The 23,039-nt window shown below is 37.2% G+C and overlaps 1 protein-coding gene across 1 annotated transcript in view; it reads left to right on the top strand.

Moving 5' to 3' along the window:
• MYO5A (myosin VA) overlaps window positions 1–23,039 on the top strand; it is a 165,393-nt gene that overhangs the window by 64,250 nt on the left and 78,104 nt on the right. Inside the window, exons 5-11 of the mRNA XM_081048126.1 lie at window positions 3,105–3,261; window positions 8,030–8,173; window positions 10,807–10,888; window positions 11,500–11,607; window positions 13,445–13,551; window positions 19,593–19,858; window positions 20,490–20,571. Of these exons, the coding sequence (XP_080904252.1) occupies window positions 3,105–3,261; window positions 8,030–8,173; window positions 10,807–10,888; window positions 11,500–11,607; window positions 13,445–13,551; window positions 19,593–19,858; window positions 20,490–20,571 (946 nt within the window). The remainder of the gene's footprint in view (window positions 1–3,104; window positions 3,262–8,029; window positions 8,174–10,806; window positions 10,889–11,499; window positions 11,608–13,444; window positions 13,552–19,592; window positions 19,859–20,489; window positions 20,572–23,039) is intronic.

The following is a 23,039-nucleotide window of genomic DNA, read 5'->3' as shown; positions in this document are numbered from 1 at the left end:
GTAGACCTTTGTTGGTTTTGGCCATCTCTGACTCAGGGGTCCTCCAGAGAAGAAATCCTCCATCTCACATACAGCCATTCAAGACCACCTAAGTATCCATAGGCCTGGCCTGGTCCAGTTGTCCCAAGAGTTTACCCTGGCTTAGAGTACAGGCTATGGCCCATCCAACATCTGAAAACTCCACTGTAGACTTATTTTGATTTTTAGATCATAGTACTTTAGCTTTTGAGCGGGGACTTTAGAAGCCATTTAATCTTAAAGATGAGAAAACTGTGACCCAAAGAGGCCATGCAATTACTCAGAGCCATGAAGCTGGTAAATGACAGAAGTAGGACTGGAATCTGGATTCAGAGAAGTTTATATAATGCAAGAGTGGCACTTATTTATATATTGGAATGCTCTAGTAGGCTTGGATAAAAGGGAATTCTCTCTGCCAAAAGTGAGGAAAATATAAGAAACAATAAAGTCCCTTTAAAACATTTAAAAACTATTGGTTATATGAATATAGGATCCTAAATTGTGGAAAAGAAAATGTATCTGGCATGTGCTTGACATCAGTGTGTATATGTAGGTATTTGTACAAATCTCTGTTATTCATTTGAATAATCTTGATCTTATTGCCTTTAATATTTTTCTTCTTGTCTGTATTATAGGAAAGGGCTTTTATGAATTTTTATATGAAGTTTTATATGAAAGGGCTTATATGAATTTTTAGATTTTTTGATACAAAACTTTGTTATTAAGACTTGAAATAACTTTTCAAAGGTAGTACAGTTTAGGATAGCGGTTCCTATTAATATTTCCTTTTCATCATATTAGTGGCAGCCTCCTCACCTAGTCTGCCATTAGAAGTGCTAGGAGACTTTTGTCAAGTTAGCTGTCACACAGGGTGTAGTGACAGAACTGATCACACAGGAATTAGGAAGAGATCATTTTCTAATCATATTGTAGAAGGTAATCTGAAGACTGCTGGTACTGTCCCTTGATTAAAGTATAGAAAAAGATAAATTCTTAAGACATTTTAAATGACTGAAAAAAAGGATATTGGCACCACAATGAGAACTGTTTTACTAGAGTGATTTATCTTGAAATCAGCCATGAATGAAAGAGGCAATGGGAGTATCCAGTATAGTTTAGAAATTCAAATAGAAAGAAAATGAGATGGTAAGTATGAGGTTCAAGGAAATTTCATAAAAATGGGATTATGTGCAAGCTTGTAGTGTAAGAATCAGACATTCCTTAGTGTGTCACCAAGGTCCTCTTGAATTTCCCCACAATTTGGGAGTCAGCGTGACAGGAACAGGCTGTTATAGGGCCATGTCAGAGGGATGTGAATGTATTTATCAGGTCTGCACTGAGCACTCCCACTGTATTTTTCAAAGTCTGGAAAATAAGGCAGTGAGCCTCATTTTCTCGAAGAAAACAGAATCTTTTCCTTAGAAAAGTCCTAAATTTCTACTTTGGAAATTTATTACCAAGTACTGTTGATTCCTACCACTTTTGTATTTCTTAAACCCATCTGCCTCTCTCAGTCACGACCACCACAATTTCTGTTCAGACTGTCATAATTTTTCATCTGGACCCCCTGACACCTATACTCCACATTGCTGCCAGAGTGATTTTACAAATTGGTTTGTGGTATTTTCTGTTTGAAACCCTATTATGGCACTCGATGACCTTTAGGTAAACTTCAAATTCATTAACATCTCATATAAGACTTTATGATTCAGTTCTTGCTAACTTTGCAATCTTATCTGTCATTATTCCATGTTCCACCCAAAGTGAATTATCTTCTTTTTCCTAACTTCTCACATGTCTGAGCCTTCGTTTATGTTATCTCTGTTCACTGGAACGTTCTCTCCTAACTTTCTCATCCCTTGCTTGCTTTTTCCTACTCCTCTTTCTAGACCTTGCTCATCCCCGGGAAGTCTTCCCCATTACCTCTTCATCCTCTCAGTGCCCCATCATATATATTAAAACCTTGAAATACTAGTTTGTTTTTCCTACTAGACCACCAACCAATTGAGGATGCAAATCATGGTTTATGTAACTTGCATCTCTACTATTTAATTTAGCACAATGTTTGGCATGTGTATTTGTTGGATAAATAAATCTCTTTTAAAAGATTAAAAGATCTTCTTTTGTAGTGGAATAACCTCCCTATCTTGTGGCCTTATAGAATAGTTCCATTAAAAACCTTTGAAGTAATCTTGTCTCTTTGTAAATGAAGGGCGCAAATGATACCCCTATTATGTACTTGTTCAGTTATTTTGGTGAATTAAAGCTAGCTGCGGGTTTCATCTCAGTAAGTGGACATTTCCTGCTTATGTCCTAATAGAAATCATAGCCAAAGCAGAGAGATTGATTCCTAGGCTACGCTCCTCATTGAAGTTCTATTTCCTTATAGTCAATACACATTTATTGAGCATTTGTGATGTGCCAGGCTCTGGAGTAGGTGCTGGATATTAAAGATGACATAGGTCCTTATTCTCAAAGAAATAACAGTCTTATGAGCAAGTTCATCACTTAGAGTTTTGAGTCATTGTGTGAGTGAACTAAAGAAGTAATAGTGATAGTCTTTGAGTTCTGACATATTTGAACAAATCAGCCAACAAATGAACCATTTCTTCTCTGGTAGTGAGGATACTGTAGTAGAAGACAGAGCTTGTGGGAAACACTATTTTATGGACAATTTGTAATTTTAATTAAACAGAATTTTCTTTCAAATTCCTTTGCTGTGACTCCTTCCTTTTCTGAGGTGATTGACAACAGCACTGTAATGTACCAAAATAATCCTCTAGGAATAAAATAATATGTTTGAGACGTGAATACACAAAACATTCAGAGATCCTCTGCTACAGATTTATCCTTAGATGTGATGCTTTCTAATTTAATGGTTGATGTCTTCTTCTCCCTCTCTGTTCATTGTTAGTTTATAAATGGTTATTTTTATCCGGAAATATCATTCTTAAGTTCCTTCCCACATTGCCGCCTGTATGAACCAGCAGAAATTCACCATGGCTCATTGAGGAGAACACGAGGAAATAATGTTACTCACATTGAGAAGTGAGCAGTACTGTCAGCTACTCTTCTTTGTTTTACAGAGATGAACGAAATCAGTCCATCATTGTAAGCGGAGAGTCTGGGGCAGGAAAAACAGTCTCGGCTAAGTATGCCATGCGATACTTTGCCACTGTGAGTGGTTCTGCCAGTGAAGCCAATGTTGAGGAAAAGGTCTTGGCATCCAACCCCATCATGGAGGTAAGACAGCAGCAGGCTTGGCCTTCCGACTGTATTCTCTGCCTAAGAGACAGGTAAAAGAAAATGACTGATGCAGCACATGTCAGGCAGTCTGGGATCTCCCATGCACTAAAAGTAGGAAAATACTTTTCCACGTGTTAGTAAGAGACATAGGAAAAGTGAAAATTCACCAAGGTAGACATTTTGAGTAAAGCTCAACTATAAAGGACTCTACTTCATTTCAGAATCGTGCTTTTTTAACCTACCATTGAATTTTTGCCTCTAAGTAGCTGGTAGTGGTACTTCATTTTCTAAAGTTTCTTTCTTCTAGTTAATTGACTCAGATCTATTGCTCCTTGTACTAAAAGTATAAATTACTCATTTTTTCCCAATCCTGAGTTCTTATTCAAGCTCTTTCCAAAACACAGGATTCACTATGTTAAGCGTGAATGAGGTTCATTATTCCTTTACCCACATTTCGTTTTCTATATTTAGTCCAACCTGTTTAGCTGTAAAGTTTTCATTTTTTTCCAGGTTTGAACTATAAACTTAAATTGTGATTTTATAAACATTTTTCTTCTTGTTTCTGTCAAGCATACCTCACAGTTTTAGGTTAGAAAAAGAAATTCAATAACTATAAATTCTTGAGGCAAGGAAACACTATAAAGTCTGTTTCAAAAGCAGAATATGTATGCAAAGTAGAAATGCTTATGCCAAAAAAAATGGACTTATTTGTGTGAGAATTTGAGTATTTTAGGATTTGTAACTGGAGAATTATTTGTCTAATATGATTTTAGGAAAGTTACATTTTTGTAAGCAGTCCCATTAAATGGGAAAAGGAAGCCTCATTAAATGGAGAGAAATTAGTTTGGACATGCAGAAACAAAACTTTCTTATTAAAAATTCAATTCAGCATTTTTTTTATTCCTGTTTTTCTCCTTTGTCAAGCCTTATTTGTCACCCAAACACAGATGGAGTTTAAAATTGGCCCGATGAACCTGTGGTACAAGTGGTTTTTGCAATAATCAGTCCAGAGGTAATTGTGCCTGGTGTGCAGTGCTGTGTGTGATACTTCAGGACAGAATGCTGTTTCCCCTTGCCTGCATGGCTGCCTCTAGAGCAGCAAGACTTCTGTTCTTGGGGTTGAGAGGACAAGATTCTCTGGGGAAGTTAAGAGGCCTCCTGGGTGGAGTGCACTATGGAAAGAGAACTGGAAAAGTTTTCTGAAATAGCACGGAGAGGAGGAAACAGATATTTGTGCCAAAAGAGAGTAGTGAAGATTTTAAGCAACTATTAAGATTTTGAAGAATTTAAGCTACAGATATAGTGGTGGATACTACTGGTGTTAATATTAAGGAAATACAGTCTGTAGAGCTGGTTTTAGGTTTTGGATTAGAAAGCAGCAGGGATTTGCTTCCTACCATTATTTTGATCATGGCAATGAATTCTTGACATTTGGCAATAGTTTAGGCCATTCATAGTCCCTAATGTTAGAATATCCCAAAGTCTTGATTGTGATGGCATCAGGGAACCCCATCTTTTCTAGGCCTGGATCATATAATAACACGAGTCTGGAATGAAGCTTCTAGAATATGTCAAGTTGAATGAAATATTTTATGACCTTGGATGTTCTCTTTTGAAAAATAGCTACCGTGTTTTTTCTACAACATAGATTTGAGTTGTGTTAGTTAAGAATGATATTAAAAATTTGGAATGGTCACAGATACTACTTTTAAATATGTGGTTGTAAGGAATTTACCCAGTTTGCTAGGATGAACAAAAAGAGATAAAGTCATCAGTTATATCTAGCCACTTCCCTCTATATTATCATTAAGTTTCTTTATAACAATTTGGAGTAAGGAAATTTGGTAAAGAGAGAACTAATTTTCAACAACTACAAATGACGGCATCCCAATTTGAAAGATTAAAATGTGCAGGAAAAAAAGTAGGTAAAATAGAACATTTTTAGCTTTAAGCCTGCCTCAAGACTGTGCTTCTGTACCAGAGCCCTTTACTGTGATGTCAAGAAAGGCAAGTCCAGGTCTCCAGTGATCTGCTGCGACTCCTCAAGGATAACTCCTCATTGGACATCTTACCTGATCACCGTCCGAGCCCCGTGCCTACTGGGATTTGCACATTATCCTTTAAAAAGCAAACCCCTCATCCTCGGCATGGGCTGCTTTTGCAAAATACAAATGATGTACAGAGAAATTATTTTTTTTGTTCTTGTTTTCTTTTTCTCCCTTTTCTCCTGGAAATTTTTATCCTAAGATGGGGACAGGGAGGATTCTTGGGGCACACTGGGTCTTAATAGTTTATTTTCGTCTTCAGTCACCGTCGTTGAAGATTTTCATCTCCATTTAGTAAAGAAGAGTAACTCAATATTTCACTGAAATCAATGGTAAAATTAAGACCACAAAACTTCTTTCCTTTAGCAATTTCTTACTGATTCAAATGAAAATAGCATTAAGGGAGGCTGTTGTAAATACAGTACTTATAAGGCAGATAAAGCAATTAGGGGGAATGACAGGAGATACTGTTTATATTACTTTGTATATAGAACCTTCTTTCCATATCAGGTTCAAGGATTAGAATCCTATCATTTTAGTTTTAAAAAGGACCCTAGAGTTCATTTATCCTAGTCAGTTTACACTTGGGGACACTTAGACTCCTCGGAGGATTAAATGATGGCAAGTTAGTAATAGGGCCTGGTCTGATACCCTTTAGATTTCTATTTCACTTGCTTCTTCTACCATTGCTCTACGTTTAAGTACCTTTTACACAAAGACAAAGGGGTCTGTTTCAACCCTTGCCTACTCACTGCCTCTTCTCACAGACTGTAGTGTTATTTTGGTAGGTTGGCTGCTCTGACTCCCACTCTGAGTAGATGGGGGAAGGATGACATATGGAAAGTGGGATACGAGTCGGAAGGAGGAGAAGCTGTGGCTCACCCTTCCTACCAACTTGCTTCGTTGCTAAAAGTGCTTAGGACAGTGGCTGGTAAGCACTCAGTAACTATTACTGCTGCAGCCAGTGCTACTGTATGTAACCCTTCATCTGCTCTTTGACAGAATATATTGTGTTGAAAGAAAATTCTGTATTTATCATTAATTTCCTTTTCTAAACAAAATAAAAATAATGGGAATATGTCGAGACTTTTTGCTGTGCTTTTTGTAGTATCAAGAAGAGGACTATGATTAAATATCTGTATTGTTAAATTACCTTAGGCCACAAACAGATCACGCTGTTATTTTGCTGGAAAGATAGCTTTCAGTCATTCTTTCCATTTAACACGTTATTCTGAAATATAGCAGTGTTCTCATTGCCAAAACAAAATAGGATACTACATGCTCTGTATTTCGGAGAGTGAAAATACATTTTATTTGATGGATCAGAGAACCTAATGTGTTGACTTTTGTGCCTGTGTTGCTCTTTTAATCACTTATGTTGTTGCTTTTGTAACACTCCAAAACATTTTTACATCTTTCTATCCGCTGTGGTTTTGCACGAGAGAAAGACACTAATCTTATGAAATTAGCATACGAAACATTTAACATATGCATTATGTGAACACTTGCTTTTCTAACTACACCATGTTTTTTGCTTTGCCTTGAAAGAAAAATGTATAGAAGCATGTTATTTAAATCAGAAAGCAGTACATACGTTATTTTAAGATTATATAAAAAATTTAGCTGAGCTACATTCTCTGCATTCTATAACAGATGTTTTACAAGTTTGATACAGCTATCAAAATCCAAAGCCAAATTATATCGTCTCTGGTTTCAGAAAATGACTTTGAATTGAGTGGAATATTGCTAATACTTCACAAATAAGCAGTCCAACTGGACCTTTGTTGTCACAGGATAAGATGATAGAAACTTCTGGTTAACGAGATCTTGAATACCAAAGCAACCTTTTCAGGAGAATATTAATGTGTCTTAACCAGCTTATTTACGTAAAACAGACCAAGTTTTTTAAGAAATCAAAACCCTGATGTTTAAGTTTTGGGGACACAAAGAAAAAACCGAGAGTTGTTAGATGGGCGGGGGTGAGGGGGTTGGGGATGGGGGGAAGGGTGAAGGGATTGGGGGGCGGCTGGTGACCACAGGATGGCCTCAGGGTTTTTTGACAATTACTTTGGGGAACTTATTCAATAGTGTTTGGGGATTTTGTTGGGTGTCCGATGGACATGTGTCCTGTTTGGGAGACCACCTCAGGGATGCTGTGGATGCCTGGTGATTGCATTGTACACCAGAGGCTGGACATTAATGAATGCCAACTATAATTTTATGTGTATGATGTGATGGCTCGGTGTGAGGTCGGGGTGGTGGTGGAGGGGGGGAGGGGGGTTCACGGTGTGAGGGATGTAAAAATAAAATTAAAAAAAAAAAACAAAAAAACAAAAAACCCTGATGTTTAACTCAGAGAGCTTGTGCCTTGGCAGCTCCGAGTCCCATCCGTTCTCTTTCTTTGCTGGCATGAATGAGTGTGTTCAGATACTCCAAACGGTCTATGAAACTGCCCAGCTGCTGGTTTAGGTGTACTATTTTTGAAACTAATTTGTGTGAGCATAATAAGGCAGATATGAGCTATTAGTATATATTTGCATGGTTGTGCAGTGAGTAAAACATACACTTGTGTCTGCAGGGGCAAAATTGGTGCTGTTCTTAAAAGAGTCCATTTTAAAGGGTTGTGTCCTATGCCATTTTTTCTCTTCTTGAACCAGCCCTGTAGGTGATATGTCATGAATTACAGTTCTAAAATCTTATTTTTTCCCTTTGCTTCTTAGTCAATTGGAAATGCTAAGACAACCAGGAATGATAATAGTAGCCGTTTTGGGAAGTATATCGAGATTGGTTTTGATAAGAGATATCGAATCATTGGTGCCAATATGAGAACTTATCTTTTAGAGAAATCCCGAGTGGTGTTCCAGGTAAGCTGGGCATGTACACGTATATACATGTGTTAGATTGCCATATAATTCCAGAGCTCATGCTTGCTGGTATGTATTTTATTCCCAGGTACTCTTGAGCATGTTATGACAATATTACTACAAACCACATTTGAACTGAAAGACGTAAAATGATGCCTGTTAGAGACAGAGGAATACCTATTAGACAGTCTTTGGGGCAGAGCCCTGATTTAGGTTTAATGGTTGTGACTTTTCCTATGGATGCTTGTAAGAAAAACGTAGGTAAGAAGAGGTGCTATTAGTTTAGTCTCGTCTCTCATGTTTCCCAATTGATAGGAAAGACATTGGTTTATGCTTTCAATGAGTTACAGTTTGAACTCAGTTCAAGAAAAATGAAATTATCCTGTGCTCTTTTCTTCTTTCTTCTCCTCTCTTAGAATATGACGTTATTATATGTTTAAATAGAATAATAAGGGTGAAAAAATCTTCATAGCCCAGTTGTGAACTACTGTCAAAGAGCACACTGATCTGTGTGCAGGATTTCAGTCACATGTCTGCTCTGGGACATACTGAGAGCCATGAGCTTCAGCAGCCTGCAACTATCCTGGCTTTGGTTTGGGAGATGTGCCTGATTTAGGGCCACCTAGACTATAATACTTGATTTGTATAGTAAAGCAATAGTCACCCTCCGCCATTGTTCTAGTGTGGGTGAAAAAGGTGAAGGGATTAAGAAGTACAAATTGGTGGTTACAAAATAGTAATGGGAAAGTTAAGTATAGCATAATGAATATAGTCAATGATATCATAATAATTATGTATAGTGTCAGATGGGTACTAGATTTATCGGGGTGCTCATTTTTTAAGTTATATAAATATCTAATCACTATGTTGTACACCTGAAGATAATATAATATTGTATGTGAACTGTAATTGAAAAATATAAAGTTTTTTTAATAATGTAGGTACATACAGAGCAATGTTAATATGTACAGATATATACTTGTATAGTTTTTTGGTTTTTTTTATTTTTATTGGGAAATATTGGGGAACAGTGTGTTTCCCCAGGGCCCATCAGCTTCGAGTCAAGTCATTGTTTTCAATCTAGTTGTGGAGGGCGCAGCTCACTGGTCCGTGTGGGAATCGAACCGGCAACCTTGGTGTCACGAGCACTGCGCTCTAACCAACTGAGCCAACTGGCCATGCCTGTATAGGTTTTTTAAAGACGATATTTAATAGCCAAAAGAAAGAATGGGGAAAATATGTAGATCTAAGAGAAGACTGGGTTTAAATGGTACAGATTTGATTGATCGGTATGTAGACAATTAAAGGGTCAGTGGGTATGGTGACCAGAGGTTAGTAGTGCTTAAGACAAAACATTGAGGCCTAATCCTGTCTTATCTAGAGACATGGAAGCAATTCTAGCTGTTCCCCAATCCCCAGGGCTATATAATATTGAGGAATTTAGAATGTCAAAATAAGTCAGACAGAACATTATTGCTATTGTCCGTGTACAAAGACAACCAAAGCATTTCTGTAGATCCACCTGGCTTTCTAGTTGTCTGTGAGCTGAACTACCTGATCTCTTGCCTAATCATGCTTATGAGCATTGGTACATTGTTAATTTGTTCAGTAGCTTATGTTCCTGTAATAGGTTTTCTTTACCAGATATCAGACCCCTTTGAGCATCAAACCTGACCTTGGGCTTACTTGCAGTGTTGTTTAGTCAACTGAATACACTGCAGAATTCAAGGATATGATAATAGAGTATAAAGATTCAGTTTTGCATGAATATTATTATAATATTGTTACAACTGTATTTTTAAAGTGTACATGTGAAAAAAGACTAACAGGAAATAATAAGAAATGATCTTAGAATTGTACATGATTTATTTTTTATTTTACAAAATATTTGTATTGATATTAAAATATATAAACTAAAATGATGTAGAAGACATAGCGCATTCGTGGGTTTCTTGAAACAACCATAGTAGATGGTCCCATCTAAAATATGGCAAAAAGAGGATGGCTCAGTTGGTTAGAATGCAAGCTCTGAACAACAGGGTTGCCGGTTCAATTTCTGCATGGGATGGTGGGCTGTGCCCCCTGCAACTAAAGATTGAAAATGGCAACTGAACTTGGAGCTGAGCTGCGCCCTCCACAACTAGATTGAAGGACAGCGACTTGGAGCTGATGGGCCCTGGAAAAACACACTGTTCCCCAACATTCCCCAATAAAATTTAAAAAATAAAAATAAAATATGGCAAAAACAGGATATTCTTTTTTATTCAGAGTGTTAAGAAGACTGTGAATCTAAGAGGTACTGTGAGAAAATACTGAGTATTCCAAAAAAATGGTTTTAGCTTCCCCTAAAGGTAATGTTCTCTTATGACAAAGCCATATATCAAGCTGTTCACTCTTTCAAAAAGCATTGCTATCAGATATTTTATGTTGAATGTGTCTAACAGATACAGACTCACACATATATACATGGCTAATAAATCATAAGGTTGAGTAATAAGAAATATGTATTAGGAGATTTGGGAAAGGACAATTTATTGCACTGAGATAATTAAATATTAAAATTTTATTCTATGATTGCATATTCTGAGTTTTAGGAGAAAATGCTGTAATTGAAAACTCTTCTTATTTCAAAGGCAGAAGAAGAGAGAAACTATCATATCTTCTATCAGCTTTGTGCCTCAGCAAAGTTACCTGAATTTAAAATGCTGCGATTAGGTATGAATATGGCATTAGATTTATTGCATTGGTATTGTTTTCTGTTAATTTCTGAGTTCATATGCTTACTTGTTGAAAAGGAGATTATCTCATACTGAAATATTTATGGATGACTTAAGAGGTCTGCAGTTGGCTTCAAGATAAACCCATGGGTTGGGGAAGGTGTTAGTGGCTGTATAAACAGAACAGGATTGGTCTTGAGTTGATACTTGTTTACAATGAATGATGAGTACATAGGGGCTCATTATACTGGTCTCTCTACCTTTATATATGTTTGAAATTTGCCTTGATTAAAATAAAAAAAATTTAAAGGAGTTTATGTGATAGAGGCCTGTGAGGTTTTTGATGAAGGTAATAAAGTTTTGAAGCATGTAGATTGGAATAAAACGTATTTAGGAAAGGACTATTCATCTCATCAGTTAAGATAAGTAAACTACAAACATTTCCCTTCGTTAGTTAATTTTGAGTTTTGCATTAAAATATAACTGAAAACATAGGCAATGGAACTCTACACACTTAACTGTACTATCACTGCCCCTAATTTAGAGTAGACAGAAGGGTAGAAGTCAAGTCTTTTTCACAGACTACAAATCTTTTTTTCTTAATTGCAGGAAATGCAAATAACTTTCATTATACAAAGCAAGGTGGCAGCCCTGTGATTGAAGGGATCGACGATGCCAAGGAGATGGCACACACCAGGCAGGCCTGCGCTCTGCTAGGTAATGTAATTTTAGTCTTGAGCGCTTATGAACAGTAGCATTTTGATGCCAGCAATCTTTGTTTAGAATATTTACTTAGCTTGGTATTAAAGTGGTGAGTATTGTTGAGAGATTTCACATTCCTTATAAAACACATTTGGACAGCAAATGGGCATGAGGTTCCTTTTTGGGGTGGTGGGAACTGTTCTAAAATTAGATCGTGGTGACGGTTGCACAATTGTGTAAGTTTACTAAAAGTCATTGAATTGCTTGCTTAAAACAGGTGAATTTTAAGGAATGCAAATTATCCCTCAATAAAATTATTTAACACACACATTCAGGGCATCAGGGAGGCAGGACTAATGAACTTTGCTTAAGTTTTTTCAAAATCTGAAACCCATAGTTAAATGGGTTCCTGTGCAAACTCACATTCTGTGGGGTTTTTTGCTTTGGGTGTTTTTACATGGCTGAGCAGGCTGGGTGACAAAACAATGTATTAATGTAGTTTATTCTGTTTTTGACATGGCTCAGATGTCACTGTCTTGTTTCTGGTATTTAAAAATATTAGGTCTACGTATAAATAAATTAACCTTTAGAGCTGCAGTGTACAACGTTACTGGTGAATTATGTGTTTAAAAACCTCAGAATATGAATAAACTTAAAATCGTATTTTGACGATTACCCTGAAGTGAGTTAGTTTAACTTAAAAGCATCACTAATCACAGTATGGTCCAGGACCACTGGACAGCAAAAATTCGTAATCAGACCCTACCTCAGACCTACCGAATCAGAGTCTGCATCTGAACAAGATCCACTGGTGATTCATATACATATTCAATTTTGGGAAACACTGTTTTACTTCTAGGCCTAAATCTGTTTATAAACAGAAAATTATAAATTTGAAAAAGCCATAATGCAGGAAATGGCAAAAACATTCATTATAAGATCAGTACTCACAGGGAATATAGTCAGTGGTATGGTAACAGCTATATATGATGTTGGGGGGGTTGTTATCACTTTGTAATCATGGTGTTTTGAACACCTGAAACTAATATAAAAAAAAATAAAATAAGGGGAAAAAAGATCAGTGCTCAATTATGCTGTATCTGATTACATATTTGGAAATAGTATTATTATTTTTACTTGCATATAAGGGTATCTGATATTGTGGAAATTCCTACCTTATTTAAAAATGAAGCCAGATCTGATAAAAAGCCAAGAGCTGTCCAGCTTCCTTATCCTGCCTCACCCTTCAGGTCCTGCTTAATGCTGCATTTGCATCACTCATCAGCGTGGGTTACACCAGCCTGAACACTAATCTTACGGTCCCTTTGACTTATATTTGGTCTGTAGTTAAAAGAAGTAATTAAATAATCTGACTTAAAACAGCTTTATTTGACTGCAACTTGCATTTGGAGTGGAGATAAATACAAAAGCAAATCATATTAATAAAATATTTAAATCTGGTGTATGACAATAATGATTTATATAACACTTCCCATGTATCATATAGTGTGTTAAATATACTACAAGTACTTTCTCATTTAATGTTCATAAACACCCTTTGAGGTAGTAACAGTCGTTCCCTGTCTCAAATGAGAAAGTGGAAGCATAGTAGGGTGAAGTTACCTGCCTACGTGAGATAGCAGGTCGGGAGCAGAGCCAGGCCTTGAGCCCGAGTCTGTCTCACTCCACAGCCCAGGCTCTCAACCCTCTTAAGTATTGTTAACTATCACACGTTATAATGTGCACAACATCTGGCAATATTCAACAGTTAAAAATAGGCTTAAAATTGTCTGCTATAATTGTTTAGTTCCTATTTCAAAATTAATCACTTGCTCATTTACTCTTGTTGCAGGAATTAGTGAATCTTATCAGATGGGAATTTTCCGAATACTTGCTGGCATCCTTCACTTAGGCAATGTTGGATTTATGTCTCGAGATTCAGACAGCTGCACAATACCTGTAAGTTCAGAACAAGCTTAGTGTGATGACAGTTGATTTGTGTTTTAGTTTTGTTGATTTCTTTATGGAAGAAATATATTTAAAATCTCTCTATTAACATTATGAGAGAGATAATTATCAGAAAAATGTATTATCCAAAATAAAATCTTGAACTGAAAATAATGAAATATGGATTCTAATCCCTGGTGCACAATGATTTTGTGTTTGTGTGTTTGCGTGTGTATGTGTGTGTCTGTGTGTGTGTGTGTGTGTATTATGGCGGGGGGACCCGAACTTGGATACATGTCTGATCTATATAAACAGAGATAGGAAATATGAGATGTAAATGTTGGATTGGTGAGTCTGGAGAGAAGGGTTCATTTGGCACCAGTACCAAGAACTGATAACTTTATGTCTCCAGCTGTGGAAATGTAATATGATTTAAAAGCTATTGAAGAAACTGTTAGCAGTGGTTACTCCTGGGAAAAGGGACTAGATGGCTGTGGGATAGGATGTCCTCACTTTGATTTACACCTAGTGATAACTGCATACTGAGAATTAAAACCCAATTCCATATGTGGAAACATTTGTGTTTAAACTGTAACAAACCTGACAGTCCTGATTGTCCCGATTGGGCATTTGTGATTTGCAGTGTTTGCTGATTACTCCATCAAAGATCACACACACAAGCACACACACACACACACACACACACACACATTTATTAGATATCTTTTAACTTTATTAAACTGGAGTAAGTTTTAATATAATTAATTAGTTTTCAGTTCTGCTTCCTCAAAGATTGTAATAGACGACAATCTTGAGATATATGTTACACTCTTCAGATACCTGAGATGATATTAGCAAATAAAATGTAAATTAACGTGTGTGACTTAAATTTGGATAAATTTGACTTTTGTTTTGAAATGTATGTTTCAGTATCTCTGTCTGGGTTCAATCCCAACTCTGTTATTTACCTGCTCTGTGTGTTTTGTGAGTTGCTTAGCTTCTCTGAAGCTTAGTTTCCTCATCTGTAAAATGAAAGCCTCTTGGTGCTCTGATTGACCTTCAGAGTTTTTGACTAGGTGCTCTGATTGACTTTCATGCTGAACAAATTGTACTTAAAAATATTTTTTAAATAACTACACAAGAACTCCGCAAAGGCCAAAAACGAGGTGAAAATAGGAACTCAGAAAATGAAACAGCACGGTTATCTTAATGGCGGCGTGAGGTGAGCCTCTGTAAAGCTCCCCTGGAATTTACAACTAATCGAACAACAATAACTCCACAAAGGACTCCCTGCACAGCAGACAGGCAAGACGAAGAGGCCCACTACTGAATTCACCTCAAGGTGGGTGAATCGCGGGCAGGGAGGAGGGAAGGGAGAATTGCGGAGACAGAGCCACCTGGGCGCAGGACGCAGACCTAGCTCAGTGCTCCGAGCTCGCTGCATCCCGGAACTTCCGCAGCTGCGGGAGAGGGAAGAACTCGGACTGCTAGAGCTCTGCTTATGGCCCACAGGGCTGAGGAGGCAGCATATAACACGGCTGAACCCAACGCTCACGGCAGAGACCTCGGAGAAAAGACTGAGGGAAGAAGGCTGAAAACGGTGGTTTAAGCCCTCACTGCCACAGAGAACGGAAGCCTTAGGCACTGAGACTAGCCGGCCCCTTCTTACCCTCCCAGAGCTCGCCCCGCCCCCACCTGCCCGGTGCTAGAAGTGGAACAGTAGCAGTGTCAGATCAAAAGAACAGAATATTTGCTGTTCTGAGAACTGTGGACTGCAGACACAGATTTGTAGCCCAACTAGTTCCAGCAAAGGGGAGGGAGCTCTGGAAGCAGCACCGGCTGTGGTGGTGGTCGCCGCCATTGCTCTGGGCCACCTCTCACAACTCACGAAGCCCCCGACCCCACCTATCTGGACAGATCCCTGCAGGAGTAAACAGAACTGCTGAAATATACTGGCTCTAAATCTGGTGCAGGAAGAGCTTTGGAACTTCAAAAGCTCTCTGCATACCCACATGGACACTGTGCCCTGTGACCCAGGCGAACTATTAACAGAGGAGAAGCCCGTCTCCCAGGGAGTCCCCCCATTGTGTGAGAAGCTGGAATAGTGTAGAGAAAACATAGCACTACCGTGTGAGAGAGAAAAAAAGGCTGCAGTCAGAGAGAAAATAAAACATTCTACCAACACATACTGGAAAACAAAAGACAGACCTCTTCCTGTCAACCTGTTGTAGAAACCACTCCTGTAGATGTCTAGGAAGAGAAATAATAAATCAGTAATTGCCATGAATAACCAAGGCAACAAGACAGCTCAGAAAGAAAGTGAAAAGTCTCCAGAAAGGGAACTTAAAGATATGGAAATATGTGACTTAAATGACAGAGAATTCAAGATTGCAGTTCTGAAAAAACTCAACGAGATGCAAGAAAACACAGAAAGGCAGTTTAATGAACTCAGAAACACAATCAAAGAACGACATGAGCATTTTACGAAAGAGATTGAAATTTTAAAAAAGAACCAAATAGAATTTTTAGAAATTAAGAACTCAATAGAAGACATTAAGAATGAAATAACCAGCTTAGGTAATAGAGTTGACCAGATGGAGGAAAGAATCCGTGACATTGAAGATAGAAACCTGGAAATTACACAGATGGAAGAAGAAAGAGACTTGAGACTTAAAAGAAATGAAAGAACTCTACAAGAACTTTCTGACTCCATCAGAAAGAGCAATATAAGAATAATGGGCATACCAGAAGGAGAAGAAAGAGAGAAGGGAACAGAGAATATATTCAAACAAATTGTTGATGAGAACTTTCCAAACTTGTGGACAGAACTGGATCCTTGAATCGAAGAAGCAAATAGAACACCTAATTACCTCAATTCCAACAGGCCTTCTCCAAGGCACATGGTATTGAAGCTGTCTAAAATAATTTTAATCTAATGAGAATTCATAACAAAGAAAAAAGAAGAGGATGATGCAGGTGTGTTTGAAGAAATAATTACTAACAAATTTCAGAACTTGTGCAATGACACTAAACCACAGATTTGGAAAGTTCAAAAATATCCCAGTTAGGATAAATAAAAAGAAATCCACCCAAGGCACCCCATAATGATAGCAAAGGCAAAGAGAAAATCTTAAGGCAGAGCACTCACATATACCAGAGGTGCCACAAAAATGTACACATATGATTTATATTCTTTTGTTATCAGTATATATCGAATATGACAATTTTAATAGTTTTTTTCCTTTCTGAAAATGTGTACACTTTTTTTGGCACCCTCTGTATTAGTCTTGAAGAAATAGCAATTAAACTGATAGCTCACTTCCCAACTTTAACAGTGTGACCCAGAAAACAGTGGACTACCATCTTCAGTGTTGTAAATAACTATTAACTTAAGATTGTATATCTAGTGAAAATATCTTTCTAAGATGAGGGAAAACTAGAAGTGTTTTCAGACAAATGAAACTTGTGAGAATTTGTCACCAATAGGCCTGAAGGACAGTCTTTAAACACAGACTAGGAATTCAAGAGAATAATTTATAACAGAATAATATTGAAGGAAGAAAATTCTTACCATATTGAATTGTTGCTGCAGTTTTTCATTTGCATAATTTGCATAAGGCCTTAACACTAAAGGAAATATTAGAGGACATTGTTTAGGCAAAAGGAACGTGATCCCAGGTAGAAGATCTAAAATGTGAGAAGAAAGGATGAATCAATAAACTAGTAAAGTATAGGCAAATGTAGATAAAAGTTGATTAATTAAAACAGTAATAATAATGAATAATGTATTGGGCAACAAAAGATAGAACTCCTCACAAAATACTTATTAGTTACAAAGGGAAAAGTATCTTTCGAGTGGAGAAATCTGGTGGACATTCCCTTAACCAAGTGACCACGATTGACATGACCAGTAAGGGGACCGGTCAACATCCCATAACTTCTGATATGGCGCACTGAGGAGAGTGCAACATCACTTCTCTGGTATTCCTGCTAAAAGGTATGACCCAGATCTAATTATGAGGCAAAATCCTACAGACTCAAATTGAGGGAGGTTTAAAAAATGTCAAGGTCACAAAAGACAAAAAAAAGTGAAGAAACATTCAGATTAAAAGAGACTAATGAATTATGGTAAGTAAATTCAGTGCATGAACCTAGGTTGGATCCTGGACCATAGAAATGGTGTGTGTGTGTGTGTGTGTGTGTGTGTGTTTCCATAGAGGACATTATTAAGTCAATCAACAGAATTGAATTAGATCTGGAGGATAGAAAATAGGGTTGTACCATTGCTAATTTTCTGATTTTGTTCATATACCATAGTTATGTAAGATAATGTCTTTGGTTTTTAGGAAGTGCACACTGAAATATTTAATACTAAAAGGCTATTATGTTTGCAACTTTCTCTCAAAACATTCTGAAAAAATAATGTATGTGGAAATGTATGTGTGAAAGAGAGGTAAAAAACATGATACAAGCAAATGTGGTGAAATGTTAAACTGTATTTAGGGAATCTGGATGAAGGGAATTTTTTGTACTATTCTTGCAACCTTTCTGTTAGTCTAAAATTAGTTCAAAGTGAAAAGTTAAAAAAAAAATAAAGTAAATCACCAGCCCCTCCTCCCCCAAAAAGGATAGAATTAAAGTACTGGATAACAGAACACATAGATCGGGATGAGAGTGTTTGGAATTAGTATTATTAAACTACATTAAGCTAACTAATACAAGTTAGTGCTTCTTTTATAAAAATAGAAACAGAAAGTAAATCTTTCAAACTAGTAGAGAGAAAAATGGACTGAAAAACATAATCCACATATATCAAGAAAGGGAGAGAAAAACTTAGAAATAGTGGAATAAATAAAGACACAAAATAATTATAAATGGATTAATGTTTCAGCTAAAATGAATTGTCAGACTGGTTTAAGAATTCAGGTGTATGCTTTTGAAAGGAGCATTCCTAAATATAAAGGTACAGAAAGTTTGAATATAAAAGGTTTAGAAAAGCTAATAGCTAGAAAAAAACAAAAAAAACGGTCAGAGCTCTAATGATGCTGGACAAAATAGAGTTTGAGGCCACAAGCAGTACTAGAGATAGAGTCAACATGTAATGGTTGAGGTTTTATTCACCAGGAAGATGTAACAGTTCTCAACTTGCACGTACTTAATGACGTAGCCTCAAAATCTATGAAGCAAAAATCAACAGAAACCACAAGAAGAAATGGGCAAATCTATCATAGTGGGAGATTATTGACTTTTCTCAATTATTGGTAGGTGAAGAAGTTCAAAAATTAGTAAAGGTATAGAAAATGTGAACCAAACAGTTAACAACCTTGATGTAATAGAACAATATAGTGACACCATCCAAATGGACCGTCTCTGGCTTCCTGTCATGCATCTTCTCCCTCATAAGCTTCAGTCCCTCATATTGCTGGTAACCCTTCCACCACAGGATTTCCATACCAGCTATTTCATCAGCTTGGAAGACCCTTTCCTCCCTCTTTTACCGAGTTAACACCTCATCCTTTAAATCTGAACTCCGTCTCTCAAGCAACTGTCTTCTGCCTCCCTGAATCGGGCACACGCATCTTACATGCAATCTTTGTATAGTGTCTTTCTCCTTTGCAGTAATTTTACATTTTAGGAAGTCATCATTTGATGGCTATCCTTTTTCCCCAGGACCGTAAATTCTTGGAGGACAGGAACCATGTCTGCTTTTGTTTCCTGGCATATTAGAGGCACTCAGTAAATATTTGTTGACAGGCTGACTGATTTTCTGATTGACTGACTGAGTGTGCCTGAAGAGAGACACAGACAAATGCTATGAAGAGACAGGAAGAGGTTGTTTTTGAAATGAACCCTGGAAGAGATTGTAAAATGCTCCTAGATGCTGGTTTGATGGATGATTGTGATTATTATCACTGATCAGCTTTCAGTGATCTTGGTGTTTGTTATAACAAAGAAATTGCTAGGTTTCATTTGTTTCTACTTTATTAGTATTTTTCAGTAAATTCTTATTTGATGGATCTGATCAGAGGAAATAACCCATTCTCCTTTGGCAGCCCAAGCATGAACCTCTCAGCATCTTCTGTGACCTCATGGGCGTGGACTATGAGGAGATGTGTCACTGGCTCTGCCATCGGAAGCTGGCTACTGCCACAGAGACATACATCAAGCCCATCTCCAAGCTGCAGGCCACAAATGCCCGTGATGCTTTGGCCAAGCACATCTATGCCAAGCTCTTCAACTGGATTGTAGATCATGTTAATCAGGCTCTCCATGCTGCTGTCAAACAACACTCTTTTATTGGTGTGCTGGACATTTACGGGTAAGTATATTTGGCTTAATGGTCTGCCAGAGAGCATTTCTTTCTAGTGACTCTTTTGCAGTGACTCTGTGTGGGTATTTGATTCTGTCTCCTACTGGTGAGGAGAAGGGAAAATTAGAAGACAATTTCTAAAAATCTAAATTTATTTGCTAGTTTGCCTTCCCTGGGTACCTTTCTTTATTGTTAAAACACTTCCTGTACAATTTGTGCTTTTTGATGCCTAATTTTTCATTATCTGGTTCAATTTTTCAAAAGAATCTGTGAGATCTCTATTCCCAGCTCCCTTCTATGTGGACACTGTGAGTCTGTACATTGACAGGAGCAATGGCTTTTTCATAATTCGAGTCTTTCCCGTTTAGGGATGAATTAGCCTTCAAAAACTCACATTGTTGAACAATTCTGCATGCTAGAGCCTTTTTAAAAAATCTTTCAGCCACTTGCTGATGCCTGTCTGCTGGATATTCATCCCATGTTAATGACTTATAACCCTTATCTTCACTGATGTGGAAAGAAAGTTTTACAGTGTTGGGGAATTCCCAATTTTTTTCTTTCTAATGTGCACATTTTGAAAATTTTTAAAAAGCTCTTTGTTCCCTTTTCTTCTCTTCCCATGTTATTTTTGGTTTTACAGATTTGAAACATTTGAGATAAATAGTTTTGAACAGTTTTGCATAAATTATGCAAATGAAAAACTGCAGCAACAATTCAATATGGTAAGAATTTTCTTCCTTCAATACTATTCTGTTATAAATTATTCTCTTGAATTCCTAGTCTGTGTTTAAAGCCTGGTTCCTGAAATGAAGTTGTGAATTACAATTATCATCTGGAGTTTAGAACAGCTAAACTGGAACTTATGATTAATAAATGATGTAACACTGGAAAATGTTTATGGTCCAGATAGGATTCAAGGTCCTTCTTGGATTGCTTTCTGAGAATAGTGAAAATTTGGTTCAAGTAAATTGAATGAGAGAAGCAGGAAGTGTGTTAGGGAGTAACATAGGGAGTATGGAGCTTTGAGCCCAGGGATATCCCTCAGTTTGTTGTTCCTGACACTAATTATGTGTGGAGTTAACTCTGATTTGTTGTAGTAGCAAGCTGTCAGAACAAAAAATCAGAGCAAATTCTTTTCTACATATTTTTTTATGTATTCTCTTTTCAACAAGACAATGGCAATGGGACTATTTTGAGAGTAACTCTTGTGAATTAGTAATATGAAATATCTTAAAACATTAGCATTAGGGCTACTGTGAGCTGCACCTTCCTTAAAAAAAAAAAGAGTCACCCATAGGAATTGGAAGACACATGGAAGACAAGAGGGCCGAAGGACAGGAAAAGAACCCTGAATAAATATCCTCATCTTACAAAGAGAGATATCCCCATAGTATCATCTATTGCTGATGAAGAAAAAAACAGAAGTTTAAATATATGTATTATTTTATGTTACAAAATTAATAAAAACAAAAAAAGATCTAAAAATAGTAATATTGGGAAGATGGGGAAGAGCAGTGAAGAGGTGGTGTATGTGAATTTAGACTCATCTATCTTATCAAGAAATCAATAGATAATGTTTCCAATGAATAAATAAAAAAATAGCAGATAAGCATATTCTTTAAAGGTATATATATCAGAAGAAACAGCTAAGGGAATTAAAAACAGTTGCCTGTCGGAAGTGAGACTGAGGTTGGGAGGGATGGGACAAGGGATTGTTGCTTGTGAGCATAAAATCTTTAGAACTTATGACTTTTTAAAAATATTGCATACACTTTGATAAAAATTTAGACCATCTTTATTTAGCAAATTAAGCTAGTTAGCACAATGATGCAGAGGTGAGCTTAAAACCGTAAGCTTATGACTGTTTCCCTAAGAATTTGATGGGCGTATTTTTCATCTCTGCATAAGGAACATTAATAAGATCCTATCAGAGACTAAATTGAGTACTATCTTTTCTTAATGGTTTTCAGAGTCTCCTAACACTTTAATCAGTGCCACAGCTTTCTGTTCTTTCCCAGTATATTTTGGCACAAGTTGACTAGAAGTATAAGGAACCAGTGTCAACCTCATTAGGAACTGGCTAGTTTGTCTATTTCTCAAGGGCCTCGGGTCTCTGAATGTGTTTCTGATCCTCTTTTTTCTCATTCTCTTTCCCTCTTTCTGTTTCTATCCATTCCTCCTCTCTCTCTTTCTCTCTTTATCTCTCTCAATCTTTCTCCCCTCTTCCCCATCACACACACATGCAGTACTGCATCTTAGCTTCTCTCTGCACAACTGCTCCATTCCCTCTAATTACCAAACAGTATATTTTTTCTTCTATTCTGTACATATTTTCTTTACCTCAAGATTTCTGCTTCCTCAAAGTTTCTGCTTCCTCAGTCATTTCTAACTTCCTGTGAACCCAGCAGTAGTTGGAGTGCTCCTCCCATTCTCTTAACTTGCTGACCGTGTTTTCCTGAAAATAAGACCTAGCCAGACCATCAGCTCTACTGCGTCTTTTGAAGCAAAAATTAATATAAGACCCAGTCTTATTTTAATAGAAGACCGGGTGTAACATAACATAACATAACATAACATAACATAACATAACATAACATAACATAAAACATAACATAACATAATATAACATAACATAACAACAACAACATAACACACAATATAATACCGGGTCTTATTTTACTACAATATAAGACTGGGTCTTATATTAATTTTTGCTCCAAACGACGCATTAGAGCTGATGGTCTGGCTAGGTCTTATTTTCGGGGAAACACGATAGCTCCCATTCTTCTTTCAGCTCCAGCTTCCACTGTTACTTGCCTGTTCCCCCATTCTTATACCTGAGAAAGAGAATCTGATTAACCCAGTTCATTTTTCATCCGACGTTTCTGGCAATAGCGCCCTCAGGTGCATCCCCACACTTGGTCTAGTCAGCTGTGACTAGGAACATCGGGTGTCACAGGAAAGAACTTGGCGACTTAGGGCTGCTCCCTTAGCAGGAGCTGTGGGTGGGCAGTGGGCGGGAGAAACACGGTGACTGGCAGGTTTAGTGTTGAGAGACATTACCCTATCGACCAAGGATCTCGTCATATTGAACCTCATGCCCACATTGTCATTTTGACAATTGAGCATCCAACATTTCTGAGGCCCCACAGACTTTTCCAAACATAGACATAGAGATATGTGTGAGAAA

The sequence above is a fragment of the Rhinolophus hipposideros genome, assembly GCF_964194185.1.
Source record: "Rhinolophus hipposideros genome assembly, chromosome: 5".
Classification (NCBI taxonomy): domain Eukaryota; kingdom Metazoa; phylum Chordata; class Mammalia; order Chiroptera; family Rhinolophidae; genus Rhinolophus; species Rhinolophus hipposideros.
The sequence above is the reverse complement of the archived record's forward strand: the minus strand, read 5'-3'. Positions and strand labels throughout refer to the sequence as shown.